The 15,459-nt window shown below is 38.1% G+C and overlaps 1 protein-coding gene across 1 annotated transcript in view; it reads right to left on the bottom strand.

Moving 5' to 3' along the window:
- Positions 1 to 7,890: 7,890 nt before the first annotated feature.
- LOC115219883 (protein PET100 homolog, mitochondrial) overlaps positions 7,891 to 15,459 on the bottom strand; it is a 20,692-nt gene continuing 13,123 nt past the window's right edge. Inside the window, exon 4 of the mRNA XM_029790186.2 lies at positions 7,891 to 8,325. Within this exon, the coding sequence (XP_029646046.1) occupies positions 8,245 to 8,325 (81 nt within the window). The 3' untranslated portion in view covers positions 7,891 to 8,244. The remainder of the gene's footprint in view (positions 8,326 to 15,459) is intronic.

Here is a 15,459-nt window from a genome sequence, read left to right as displayed (position 1 = left end):
CGTACTCGGTAGCAGCCAGGAAGATTGAAATCGTGACGACGGCTCAAGTGGAAAGGGCACTTAAACCAATCTAGCAAGGAATTTCCTACCTTGCTAGAAGAAGAAAATTTGGGACAGTGGAGGTGCGGTTTCGGGAGGTATCCACTGCCAGGCTGCACTCAGCTACACTGTTGAGAACTAATGAAGTGGTGCTTCAACCTACATACCTTGGGAGACGTGCTTCCAGGGTTGGGAAAGAAGACATACCCCCAGAAGTGGATGTAGCTTGGCTGGTAGCTGCCCGACTGTTAGGAATGGAGGAGAAGGTGGCGGTCCTCCAGGCCACCAGAACACCCCACAGGAACTGGCAAGGGCAAAGCCTGGACATAGTGGCACAAGTTGCCTCGGAAGATATCGAAAGTATGGTAGAGAATATTACGGTCGGCGACGTTACACTAAATGTCAGAGTGGACGGGAGGATTCCGTGATGCTATAAATGTGGCCTTTCAGGCCACATTAGAGCGGATCCACCACCTGTGAAGGCTAAGAAGAGGCAAGAAGTGAGAAAGTGGTTGGTGCTCCACTGACCGTGGAGGTTAAGCAAAAGTAGAGTGAAGCGGCACCACAGACAAAGACCAGTACCAGCGTCGAAGAAAAGATGGACAATGAATGGGAAATAGCTGAGAGAAAAGGCAAGAAAAGAGAAAAAAAAGACACGCACACACACACACACACACACACACACACACACACACACACACACACACACACACACGCCCTTGAAAAATATATTATATTGTACAGTGGAGAAAACGAAGAACTGTATGATAAAATAGACTTGTGGAGCAATGCTATAAAAGTGGATGATTTCAGGAGTGAAGGGGGTGCCAGAGTACATTCGTTGTGAAATGGCAGACTCAGAAGATATGTCGGAATTGAAGGACTACGAGGGTCAAGATATTGGACACCAACTCAATACCGAAACAAGTAAGTTTTCAGGATATTTAAAAAAAATATAACGTAAACAGTCTTCGGAAGGATGGTAATTAGCTGTCGCTAAAAAGGAAAAGAAAAAAGCATTATAAACTAGTTTTTAAAATATATATATATATATATATATTATATATATATATATAATATATATATATATATATATCATATATATATATATATCCTACGAGCTTCTTTCACTTTCTTCTACTCAAATTCACTCACGAGATTTTTGTCGGCCCGAGGCAATAGTAGAAGGCCAGGGTGTCACGCATTTGGATTGAACCTGGAGCCATGTGGTTGGGAAGCAAGCTTCTTTATTTTATGAAATTGGCCGTGAAGGTCTTACATAGAGGGGACAGCACAAGGTGGGGACAAAAAAGCAAAACGAATGGAAAGAATGAATTAATATAATGGGAGATGAAATGAAACCGTTCTGCCTCACCTCCGAGCGACTTCATGAACCTGGTAATACCACCTTTTTTAAAAAACTAGTTTATAATGCTTTTTTCTTTTCCTTTTTAGCGACAGCTAATTACCATCCTTCCGAAGACTGTTTACGTTATATTTTTTTTAAATATCCTGAAAACTTACTTGTTTCGGTATTGAGTTGGTGTCCAATATCTTGACCCTCGTAGTCCTTCAATTCCGATATATCTTCTGGGTCTGCCATTTCACAACGAATGTACTCTGGCACCCCCTTCACTCCTGAAATCATCCACTTTTATAGCATTGCTCCACAAGTCTATTTTATCATACAGTTCTTCGTTTTCTCCACTGTACAATATAATATATTTTTCAAGGGCGTGTGTGTGTGTGTGTGTGTGTGTGTGTGTGTGTGTGTGGTGTGTGTGTGTGTGTGTGTGCGTGTCTGTGTTTGTCCCCAATCGCCGCTTGACAACTGATGATTGTTTGTTCAAATCCCCGTACAATAAGCGGTTCGGCAAAATAAACCGATAGAATAAGAACCAGGTTTAAAAATAAAATACGTACTGGAGTTGATTCGTTCGACTTCAAGGCGGTGCCCCAGCATGACCGCAGTCAAATGACTGAAACCGGTAAAAAGATAAAAGATATTAGAAAGGCCACGAAGGCGGTGAGCTGGCTGAATCGTTAGCACGCCGGACAAAAATACTTAGCGACATTTGCTTTACCTTTACACGCCGAGTTCAAATGTCGCCGCAGACAACTTTGTCTTTCATCCCTTTTGGTGTCGATAAAATAAATACCACTTGAGCAATGTAATTGATAAAGCCTCTCCCCACATAAGTTCAGACCCTGTTCCTATAGTAGAAATAATTTTATATGTGGGACATGAGCAAATATAAAAATAAAACCCTGAGAAATGGACCATTACAAAAAAAGAAAAAAATCTTGCTGATCTCTTATAAACAAATGTGATAGCATCTAATGCGGTCGCTCGACCTGTTAAAGATAGCAGCCAAATCACACCTTACTGTTTTGAGAGAGACAAAAAAGATTAACACTTTGGATAGAGATATTTTAGGTGTAGGAGTGACTGTGTGGTAAGTAGCTTGCTTACCAACCACATGGTTCCAGGTTTGGTCCCACTGCATGGTACCTTGGACAAGCGTCTTCTACTAATAGCCTCGGGTCGACCAAAGCCTTCTGAGTGGATTTGGTAGACAGAAACTGAAAGAAGCTCGTCGTATATATGTATATATATGTATGTGTGTGTATGTGTTTGTGTGTCTGTGTTTGTCCCCCCCCCCAACATCGCTTGACAACCGATGCTGGTGTATTTATGTCCCCGTAACTTTGCGGTTCGGCAAAAGAACCGATAGAATATGTCCTGGGGTCGATTTGCTCGACTAAAGGCGGTGCTCCAGCATGGCCACAGTCAAATAACCGAAACAATTAAAAGGGTAAAAGAGTAACTCCTAGAGAGACAGGATGGTCACGGATGTAATGTTTTTCTTCATCGATCTACCCAATCAGGGTTAACATGGATTTTAACGACAGCTAGAACAATAGAAACTTCTATATGGTCGCTTGACTTGTTAGAAATAACGACCAATTTCTCCATCAAATCAACCATACCGTCTTAATTTTTTTTTTTTTTAAGAAGGAAATACGGAAATGAGTTAATTAATTATGAACTGCTCATAATAAAGTTAGCGGCTTAATTATATAATAGGATTAGTCTTACTTTCAATTTAAGGATCTTTAGTGACATTCGTGTAATAAACTAAGAATTAAGGTACCGTAAATCATCGAGTATAATCCGCATTTTTTTCCCAAAATTTAAAGGTCAAAATCCCTAGTGCGTACTATATACGAGGTTAAAGATAAAAATATTTTCTAAGCAATGTCCGAGTCTCTATTTGCTGTCCGACAACGTTTATTCAGACGCATTTTGTGATGTCGGGCACGAAAATACCTCAAGCTAAGCCTGAAAGCAATGAAATCATAAAAGAATCATCCATTACTTGCCATAAGCAACATTTATTAAACGTTATCACTGTTATTTCTTTATTTTCTGCAAACAAAATGCACAAAAAAGCTACACGTTTGCATTTTGTTATATATACAATAATAATAAAGGACGTTACTGTATACAGTTTTACAAACCAAGGACGTTATCTAGACCTCCTTGACCCAAGTTAGAGAAGGGGTGTGTATTATACACAAGGTTTAGGTTTTTCAGAGGTACAGCCCCTAAAAATCCCCTGCGTATTATACTCAAGGGCGGACTATACACGAGGATTTACGGTAATAAGAAAAACAGTAGAGAGGAATAAATAGATAATAAAGTTTTCTCGGTCGGGACTGAACTGGTGCGTAAATACAACAAAAGCAGCTACAACGACATCATCATCAATAACAACATCAGTATCAACATCCACATAAGCCTGTGTAATGTCGGTTGATGCAGGTTTATTCTTTAATTCTAAGTTATCGAGTTTTAGTTTCATGAAATTCTAGGGTTTCATTGTTATCTCCCTTGCATCGTCCATTAAGAGAAATTATACGAAAATTCAATAAATTCTAAATTTCATTTTATTTATTCGTTTATTTATTTAAATGTAAAAAAAAAATATGACGTTATTCATTTTATTTTAGTTTAAAATTATATGATTGTAAATAATTATTTCTAAAAGGTATCTTCCCAGGGACAACTTTTGTCGACATAGATAGATAGATAGATAGATAGATAGATAGATAGATAGATAGATAGATAGATAGATAGATAGATAGAGTGGTGTAGCTACAGTGTAAGCCGCCACTCTACAGCAAACCCCAAAATACTGCTTCCCTACAAAGGCTGCCCGGGATGGCCCATCCCCATTGCCCGTCCCATAACTATGCTACTGGACAGACAGACAGACAGACGGAACAAGACAGGACAACTTATTTCACTTTATTTCATTTATATTTATATAATTCATATAGCCATTAGCAAACAATGGGCTCGTCGGTTACAGATTTCCAACAGCCCATTCACTTGCACAAAGCTTTTCTAACAGGGTAACAAGGGAGTGTCTATAACTTGGTGCAAAACGAATATCACTTGGGACCAATGCTTACATCTTTTGTCATATATATCAGTTGGGCATAAGAAGCATTAGATGTAGTGTGCAAGAGAAACAAGTGCACTGGTCTAGTCATTTGATGCATATGGACAAGAACAGCTGTGTAAAGAAGTGCCAATCTCTAACTGTTGAAGGGACCTGAAGTAAAGATAGACCCAGGAAGTCATGGGATAAGGTGAAGTATGATCTTCAAATGTTGGACCTCAGAGGTAATGACTAGTGACAAAGACCTTTGGCGATATGTTGACCTTGAGAAGACCCATCAAGCCAAGTGAAGTCGTAGTCGTAACCAATGCCAGTGTCACAGAACTGACATCTGTGCTGGTGGCATGTAAAAAGCACCTTTCAAACAACAGGCTTCATGCAGGCAATGACAAATGACCAAGACCTTTGGCATTATGCCATGCTTGAGAAGATCCATCAAGCCAAGTGAAATTGTAGTAGCAGCAGACACCAGTGTCACACAACTGGCACCTGTGCTGGTGACACATAAAATCACCTATTACACTCTAAGAGTGGTTGGCATTAGTAAGGGTATTCAGCTGTAGAAACCATGCCAAATCAGACTGGAGTCTGGTACAGCCCTTCAGCTTACCAGCTCTGGTCAAACTTCCCAACCCATACCGGCTTGGACAATGGATGTGAAACCATAATGAAATGATATGTATAAACACACACACAAACACATTCTCATATAAGACTTATTGCATCTTATTTGCTTCCACACTCCCCACTAACAAACACTACACTCTATAGTGAGAAGTTGTGCATATAAATTCATAGCAAATTTATTAATTGTAAATGATGATCTTCATAATAATTCTGTTGAGTTTCATAATAGAAGCTGACAATAATTTGTTATCAAATCTAAAAACAGAGACTCAACCACAAAGATTAAGTGAATTCAAAGTAGTCTGAAGTATGTATGTTTAATTCTCGATAGTACTTATGTCAAACCAGTAGGTTCACCACTTAGGCAGAGCATGCAGTGACTATAACTTCTGTATGCAACACAAAATAGCTTGTGATGTTCTGCAAATTTCGTCAGCATTGCAGTGATTAAATATTTTTTGGCAACAAAGGAAAGTAATACTCTAACAAAGAATGTTACGTTATCTATGTAGCAGAAACTTGAACTTATAAGGTCATTAGAAGTGTGCGGTGATTAAAAAGCAGTTTCGGAGCTGATGAAGGAGCCTACAGGAAATAACAGCTAAATTCCCCATAAATCACACCATTATCATCATCATTTTAACATCCATTTTTCCAAACTTGCATGGATCAGACAGCATACAGAGAGGCAGATTTTCTGTGGCAGGATGCCTTTCCTGTTGCCAATCCTTCACCTGTTTCCATACAAGGCATTATTTCTTTTATGGCCAGACATGTGCCAGCAGAAAATTGGAAATAAATGACACTCTTTGTATAACAGTGACAGTCAGTTACAACTGGGTCACATGAAAAGCATCCAGTCCACACTGTGAAGTGGCTGGCGTTTGGAAGAGCATTCAGCTATAAAAAAATCATGTTCATGCCATGTAAAAGCACTCAATCCACTCAGATGGATGGTTGGTGTTGGGAAAGGCATCCAGCCATAAAAACCTAAAAAATAGACGTTGAGCTTGGTGCCGTCTTCTGCCAGACCAGCTCCTGTCAAAGCATTCAACCCGGCATGGAAGACACATTAAATGATACTCTTTTACTTGTTTCAGTCATTTTGACTGTGGCCATGCTGGAGCACCGCCTTTAATCGAGCAACTCGACCCCAGGACTTATTCTTTTGTAAGCCCAGTACTTATTCTATCGGTCTCTTTTGCCGAACCGCTAAGTAACGGGGACATAAACACACCAGCATCGGTTGTCAAGCAATGCTAGGGAGACAAACACACACACGCATATATATATATATACATATATACAACGGGCTTCTTTCAGTTTCCGTCTACCAAATCCACTCACAAGGCTTTGGTCAGCCCAAGGCTATAGTAGAAGACACTTGCCCAAGGTGCCACGCAGTGGGACTGAAACCAGAACCATGTGGTTGGTAAACAAGCTACTTACCACACAGCCACTCCTGATGATGATGATAACATGATGTTGAGACAAGACACAAGCATACTCATACTTACACACAGCTCCTTAGAACATACCTCCTTAATTTATACACTGTAGTTGAGCACCGACTTTTTTTTCCAGTATCTACTATAATAATGCTGTCGTGTTTTTCTCCGTCACAACATATGAATGAGAAAGGAAGGAGTGGTAGATGAATAAGGAAGGGGTGATGGCAAACTGGTAGTGGGAGTGTTTCAACTCTGTGTGAGTATATGTGTGTGTATGTAAAAAGGAGGTATGTGAATGTTTGTGTTTGTCTGTGTGTGTGTATATGTGCATGCAATAGAAATGGGATGATGAACATTCAACGCTGTAAAGAAAAATCAAACAGCGTTTCAACTCTGTGTGACTGTATGTGTGTACGTGTACAAGGGAAGTACCTCTTTACTCTTTTACTTGTTTCAGTCATTTGACTGTGGCCATGCCGGAGCACCACCTTTAGTCAAGCAAATCAACCCCAGGACTCATTCTTTGTAAGCCTAGTACTTATTCTATTGGTCTCTTTTGCCGAACCGCTAAGTTACAGGGACGTAAACACACCAGCATCGGTTGTCAAGCGATGTTTGGGAGGACTAACACAGACACACAAACATATACACACACATACATATATATACATATATACGACGGGCTTCTTTCAGTTTCCGTATACCAAATCCACTCACAAGGCTTTGGTTGGCCCAAGGCTATAGCAGAAGACACTTGCCCAAGGTGCCATGCAATGGGACTGAACCCAGAACCATGTGTTTCGTAAGCAAGCTACTTACCACACAGCCACTCCTGTGGATGTTTGTATGTGAACCAACGTTCTTTTAGTAACAAACAACGATCAATGTCACATTTCAAAAGACAACCACTAGATAACATTGACAAGTGTGTTAATATGAATTACCAGTGCCGCCTCGACTGGCTTCTGTGCTGGTGGCACGTAAAATGCACCAATCCGACCGTGGCCAATGCCAGCCTCGCCTGGCACCAGTGCAGGTGGCACGTAAAAAGCACCCACTACACTCACGGAGTGGTTGGCATTAGGAAGGGCATCCAGCTGTAGAAACATTGCCAGATAAGACCGGAGCCTGGTGCAGCCTTCTGGCTTCCCAGATCCCCGGTCGAACCGTCCAACCCATGCTAGCATGGAGAACAGACGTTAAACGATGATGATGATGATGATTTATATATGAAATACTACAATTAGCCCTCATTTTTGATGACACGAGGCCAGCTAGTAATAACATAAAACACAAACAAGTTCTAATTTACAACTAGTTATTTATTCATAAAAAAATCAATACAGTTTTGTATAACAAAACAATGTTTGTATAATAATAACTTTTCTTCGAAACTTTCTCTCTTCATTATATTACAATACAGAAGGAAACTTTCTCACATTTCAGATCTGTTTGGGATTTAAAAACAAAAAAAAAAAAAACCAGATCAAAGCCACAAATGATAGATAATTCCCTCGGCTACATTCATCCCTGATGGCAATAATTGTTAGCACCAGCCTTAAACATTTCAATTCCTCAGCCCAAAGAGTAAGTCAAAATATCCACAGCACTCCAACAGCTCGAAATAATACAAGGGCTGGCAATAACACTAGATGCTTTTAAGTGTTCTTCGTCATTTTTTCCCACTCTGCGATTCGTTTTTCTTCCACCATTTGTTTCAGTGATTCAAAACTCTTTCTCTGTAAATATAAATATAAAGACATATATATATATATATATATATATATATATATATATATATATATAAAATGCAAAATGGGACAAGAACGCAAAACATCTGGACAACTAGGTGATACGAAAAGGGACAACAAAACATCCAGATAGAAGATACAAGAAAACAAGGACGGGTCATTCGAAGCTTTCTATCCTCAGTCAAGAACCAGATCATCCTCGCAATTTCAGCTGATTAATCTTGAGATTGCTCCATTCTGGCCAGCCCCAAGGAAAAACTAAGCTAAGAGCATTAGATTCCTTGGAAGAAAGCATCGAATGTATATGAGAACAAGAACGGAAAAACAGACAATGTTACACAAATATAAATACAATCTAAATACAATAAAAATAATAATAGCAGGACATAACAACAGGTGTCTTTCGACTGGGGACAAATTGAATTCAGCTGGCTGGTGGGGAAATGAAGCTTTACGGAAGATATATATATATTTGTTCATTTAACATCTGTTTTTTACATGCTCGCATGAGTTAGAGGAATACATATTGTTGAGGCGTTGTGTTACAGCTCGATGCCCTTCCTCTCACAAACTCTTACTTGTTTTTTGAGTAAGGAAGTTTTCGTTCTGTGCTGGTCTTCAAAACCACAGAGCTGATCAGAGTTGACAGGAACATTGCGGTCCATAGCCCAGCCATTTTCCATGCAAGTGTACAATGTAAACATTCATAATCACACACACATACAGCGTGTGGGTGTGGGTGTATGTGTGTGTGTGTGTGTGTGCACGTGCACCTGGAGGATCCAGAAAAAGGGGAAGACCAAAAGAGAGAGCAAAGAGTGATGGAATTTGATCTCAGGATGCAAATACAGGAACACACACATACATAACTCTACATATATATATATATATATATATAATATATATATATATATATATAAAATGCAAAATGGGACAAGAACGCAAAACATCTGGACAACTAGGTGATACGAAAAGGGACAACAAAACATCCAGATAGAAGATACAAGAAAACAAGGACGGGTCATTCGAAGCTTTCTATCCTCAGTCAAGAACCAGATCATCCTCGCAATTTCAGCTGATTAATCTTGAGATTGCTCCATTCTGGCCAGCCCCAAGGAAAAACTAAGCTAAGAGCATTAGATTCCTTGGAAGAAAGCATCGAATGTATATGAGAACAAGAACGGAAAAAACAGACAATGTTACACAAATATAAATACAATCTAAATACAATAAAAATAATAATAGCAGGACATAACAACAGGTGTCTTTCGACTGGGGACAAATTGAATTCAGCTGGCTGGTGGGGAAATGAAGCTTTACGGAAGATATATATATATTTGTTCATTTAACATCTGTTTTTTACATGCTCGCATGAGTTAGAGGAATACATATTGTTGAGGCGATGTGTTACAGCTCGATGCCCTTCCTCTCACAAACTCTTACTTGTTTTTTGAGTAAGGAAGTTTTCGTTCTGTGCTGGTCTTCAAAACCACAGAGCTGATCAGAGTTGACAGGAACATTGCGGTCCATAGCCCAGCCATTTTCCATGCAAGTGTACAATGTAAACATTCATAATCACACACACATACAGCGTGTGGGTGTGGGTGTATGTGTGTGTGTGTGTGTGCATGTGCACCTGGAGGATCCAGAAAAAGGGGAAGACCAAAAGAGAGAGCAAAGAGTGATGGAATTTGATCTCAGGATGCAAATACAGGAACACACACATACATAACTCTACATATATATATATATATATATATATATATATTATATATATATATATATATATAGGGCCTTGACTCAATTAGTTACTTGGTACATATATATATATATATATATCAACAATTGAGGGTAAAATTAATTAATTAATCAATTTCACCAAGTGTTCAGTATGTAAAAGGACCATTTAAGGCGAATGGGGAGTGCAGAATTTTACGCCTGCGCATTTTGAATTTGTTGACACTGTTAGTTGGAGTGGTTCATCTGAAGCGACAAGTCGCTGATAGGTAAAGTTCCTTCTTTTTAGTGTTTCCAAATCCAAATTAAGAAATTTTGAGCTGACGAAAGAAATGCTGATTTTATTTGGCTAATCTTGAAACGTTGACGTACTCAAACGATCTATGTACTTGTGATATTTTTCTGTATTTACCCCCAAACCTTCGTGAGCTGTCTAGAGTAAACATTATCTGAGAGAAATTTTCTTTAAGTAGTAGAAATGCTAAGAAAATTTTTTTGGGCTGCTATTTCTACTAAGTTCAGTATGTGGCAAAGTAATTTATTTTACTAAGCCCTAATTATATATAATATATATATATATATATATATATATATATATATATTATATATATATACACACACACGTATATCGTTGCTATCATGTTGAACTGTTGTATGTCCAAATTTGGCAAAATGCTTCTTTTTTTTTTTTTGCAATATTTATTTTTGTTTGCAATAGCCAGTTCTTTTGGTCAAACTATCATATCTCCAGTTGCTTAAGATGCCAAGATATCGAAAATTGCCAAAGTGTAGTGCAACAGTTTTGCTTTGAAATGGTGAAACTATTTTTCCATTTTCTGAAATAGCATCGCTTTGGATTTATGACATTTTTGCATAATAGCAACGATATATGTATATATATATATATTAGCCAAAGAGCTTCCATTCATAAAGCCAGATTATACATATATACGTACCGATCTTACGCTTCCTCCTGACACTGCCTCATTCCGACCATCCCCTTTAGTACCCTCCCGCCTCGTAATATCCTACGTTTTTATTTCTTAGGAACCTTCACCAACCCTTCCTGCCATCGTTCCTCCTTACCCCAACCTTCCCCACTGGTTGCTCCCCTATATTACCCGCCTCAACTGGACCCCCCCCTCCCCAACTCAACTCTAGAATATCTGTATTTCTTTCCTCTACCTAATTACGTTACTCAGTGACGATAAATGCTGTGACTACAAAGACCCGGGCTGCTTTCTGCAGCAATTCCACATACCCCCTACCCATTCTAAGTACCCCGGATCCCCAAAGTACCCTGGATCCCCAAAGTACCCCGATCCCCAAAGTACCCCGGACCTCGTTGCCCCCGTGCCGCTGACACGTTAAAATGCTCGAACCGATCGTGACGATGCCGGACCCTCCGGCCCCTGTGCAGGTGGCACGTAAAAAGCACCCAATCCACTCACGGAGTGGTTGGCGTTAGGAAGGGCATCCAGCCGTAGAAACTCTGCCAGATTCAGACTGGAGCCTGGTGCGGCCCCTGGCTTCCCAGACCCGGTCAAACCGTCCAACCCATGCTAGCGCGGAAAGCGGATGTTAAACGATGATGATGATGATGATGATGATATATATATGGTCAATATATGTATATATGTATATGGTCACAGAATATTTAAAATGAATGACATCACTTGTATGACATTGACAATCATTTTACAACTATCACACAATGTCAGGGCTAAAAGATACAATAATACACACGCATGCATGCATATATACATACATATACACACACATATATATGAGCATACACAATAGGCTTCTGCAAAATTTTGACAACAAAATCCACTCACAAAGCTTTGGTCGACATGAGGCTGTAGAAGAAGACACTTACCCAAGGTATCATATAGTGAGACTGAACCTGGAACCATGAGGTCAGAAAGCAAACTTCCTGCCACACAACCATGTCTGTACCTATTCATTGTCCAAATTTTTTAAGATGACAAGATATGATTGAAGGGAGATTTAGTTGCAATTTCTTGCAAATTTGAGAGACCACACAGAGGCTCCCTAATTGATTTGTATTGTTATTGTTGATTAGCCTAGATCGACTCTGTTCAAACATATCTATAATTAACCCTTTGGAGACAGAGCCTCATTTGGAGTGTCAACGCCAAGAAGACAGAGCCCTTTTCTCAAGCCCTACAAAGGGCATGCACCTATTTTGCAAAAGCAATTATAAAAAAATAAAGTAATTACTTTACATATATAAAACTACATTCTCGTAGGAATGACCTAAGACTATCTTCTTCATCATTCGACTTTTCAACTGATAGATCAGCCCTGTCATCTCCTAAGGGTTAAAGACACGCTAGTCTTGAACATGCTCCTTTATTTTTGTCTTTTGGACAGTGAATTATATTATCTAATGTGTTTTTTCTTCTTCCAGGGGAAATTTGAGGGAAATTTGGCTACTATTTCTAGCAAGTTGCAAAACCATATAAAAGCTATCTAATTGGTTCATATTTGCATGTGAGATGTTATTAAAGTGTTAATCTTCGTTTTATAATGAAAGATGCATGCTTCTAATTATTACCAAGGGTTACAATTTTCGTGGGGTGAGATAGGATCAAAGTGTAAAACCCAAAACAACTGACAAATTTCAGATTCAAACATGAACATTCCCCACAACCCCGACACATTGTTTAGATCAGTGCTTCTCAACCAGGGTCCATATAAGATTTTACAGGGTCCATGCAACAAAATAGTAAATTAGGGGGGTCCACAATAGAATTTTAGGGGCTCCTGAAAAGATTTTGATTGAAATGTATGTATTAGCATTTATTGCAGGAAACAGCTAGGTTTCTTTCTCTAACATTTTACATAGTTCAACCTAAACAAGTTAGTGTGTGAAAAACAAAATATTTGGAAAGAAATATCTATAAAACTAATTTTTAACCCTTTAGTGTTCAGATTAATCTGTTAAATGTAATACTTTTTTCGCTCAAATTATTTTCAATTAATCATACATTATCTTACAGCTTTGAAGTTTCAATGGTGTGATAGTTTATTCTTAGAATGTCAATGTAGGTTAGGTGTGAGGGGTTAGATATGGCCAGTTTGAATGTAAACATGTAGGATATTTGGGCCGGATATAGCCGGCTTAAACACCAAAGGGTTAAACATTGAAAGGCTATGGTGGTCCACCAGAGTAAAATAAAAAAAAACCCAAATGGATCCATAGATAAAAAATAAAATACTTGAAAACCCCTGCTTTAAATGTAGGAGTTGGAATGTATTGCAAAAAACAGCTAGGGTCTCTTTCTGTAACATTTTATATGGTTCAACCGACACAAATTAATGAGTGGAAAACAAAATAGGAATTTTGAAAGAAGTTTCTATAAAGCTAGTTTTTAAACATTGAGTCAATCAGAATAAAATAAGAATTAAAAGGGTCCAAAGATAAAAAAAAATGGTTGAGAACCCTTGGTTTAGATCATAAAATGCCTTAAGGGTAAGTAAAAAGGAGACAAAACATAACAAGGGACGTAACTTGGTAGCGTTTGCATCATAGAACGAAGTTTTCTCACCTTCCTCCCAAAATACTGTTTAAGCAACAACAAACAACACAACAAAATCTTGTAGAATAAATTACAATAAATATAGAGATGCAGGTCATGTGGTTAAGAAGTTTGCTTTGCAATCACATGGTTTGGGGTTCAGTCCCACTGTGTGGCACCTCGAGTATTTCCTATTACAGCCCCACACTGATCAATGGCTTGGGAGCAAATTCAGTAGAAGGAAACTGTGAGGAAGCCCATTGTGTGTGTGTGCCTATGCATTTGTGCCTATGCACGTGTTTGTGTCTGTCTCCCCATTCCACTTCACATAGCAACCGGTGTTGGTTTGTTTACATCCCTTTAACCCTTTTGACACTTAACTCTGCATACAAGTGCTGTACCTTCATTTCCAGTCTTCTGCGAAAACATGTCTAGCTGTAGGGAAATATTACTTTGCTTGGAATCAGATGAGGGTTGGCAAAAGAAAGGACATCACAGCAAAGAAAATGTACCACAATAGATCCTCTTTGATCCATATATATATATATATTTTGTTTTTGGATTTGGTTTGCAAGATTCTTTTTGTGAGTTTGTGTGTTGAAGCATATTTTGTTGTGTCTGAGGAGAGTCATTCTCTTTCAGTGCTTTATTATTTAACACACTCACCAGTAAAGTTTCCACTCATTTACTTTTCCCTAAAATTTTCGTTGCGTCTTGCAACCTTGTCAATAGTCGTTGACTCTATCCATTATCCGACAACTGAAAAGGTTGCAAGATGCAACGAAAGTTTTAAGTAAAAATAAATAAGTAAATGAGCGGAAACTTTACCAGTGAGTGTGTTAAATAAGGCACTAAAAGAGAATAACCCTCCCCAGACACAATATATGTGTGTGTGTGTTACATAGGTAACGAATTAAAAAAATAACGCGTCTCTTTACCTGCGTGAGTTGAGAGTATTACTGTCTGGGAGATATCTTATGGTAGTGGAATAGTATTTAACTGCTATTTCTAAATTTCGGTATGTGGTGAAGCAATTTTTGATGAACCCTTATTATAATTATAGAATTTTTGTATAAGGTTACCGATAATGGTTCTTTTAACATACCAAACTATTTGGTAAAATTATTAATTATTAATTGATTAATTAATTTTACCCTTTATTTTATATATATATATATATATATATAAACATAAAGAAGTTATTATGTACGTACGCTGCGAAATATATAATAAACTTTTACATAAATAAATAACGTGAAATACACGAAGGGACGAACAAAAAGACAAACGGGTCATTCAAAGCCTTCATTCTTCAGTCAGAAACTGATCCCTCATCGCAGATTTCGGCTGTTTAATTCGTGTATTTCACGTTATTTATTTATGTAAAGGTTTATTATATATATATATATACACACACACACACACACACACACATGCACATACACACTCACACAGAGGAATAAAGCAGTTTTTGGTAGTGTACAGGTACAGAATAGTAAATTGGTAACAAGAACTGAAGAAATTGATTCCTTAGTTTACATGGGGACGGAGGGGGGGAGCATGTGAGTGGGTGTGGATGCGGGTATGTTTGAGGTTGTGTACAGAAAGTATTCAAATTTTTCAAGGAAGCGGAATGGAATGAAATAAAATCAAATATAACAAAGTAAAATAAAGCTGGGTATTTACATTAAAACATTTAAGAATCATTTCATTTCAAGTTGGAAAAACTGGAAATACTTAAATATTTATATATATATATATATATAAAAACTCAAGAACAATTCCATCATTTCTTCTTTGTGTGTATATGTGTGTGTATATATATATATATAAACACACA

Source organism: Octopus sinensis, linkage group LG15 (assembly GCF_006345805.1).
Source record: "Octopus sinensis linkage group LG15, ASM634580v1, whole genome shotgun sequence".
NCBI lineage: Eukaryota > Metazoa > Mollusca > Cephalopoda > Octopoda > Octopodidae > Octopus > Octopus sinensis.
Note: the sequence above shows the minus strand (reverse complement) of the source record. Positions and strands in the feature narration are given on the sequence as shown.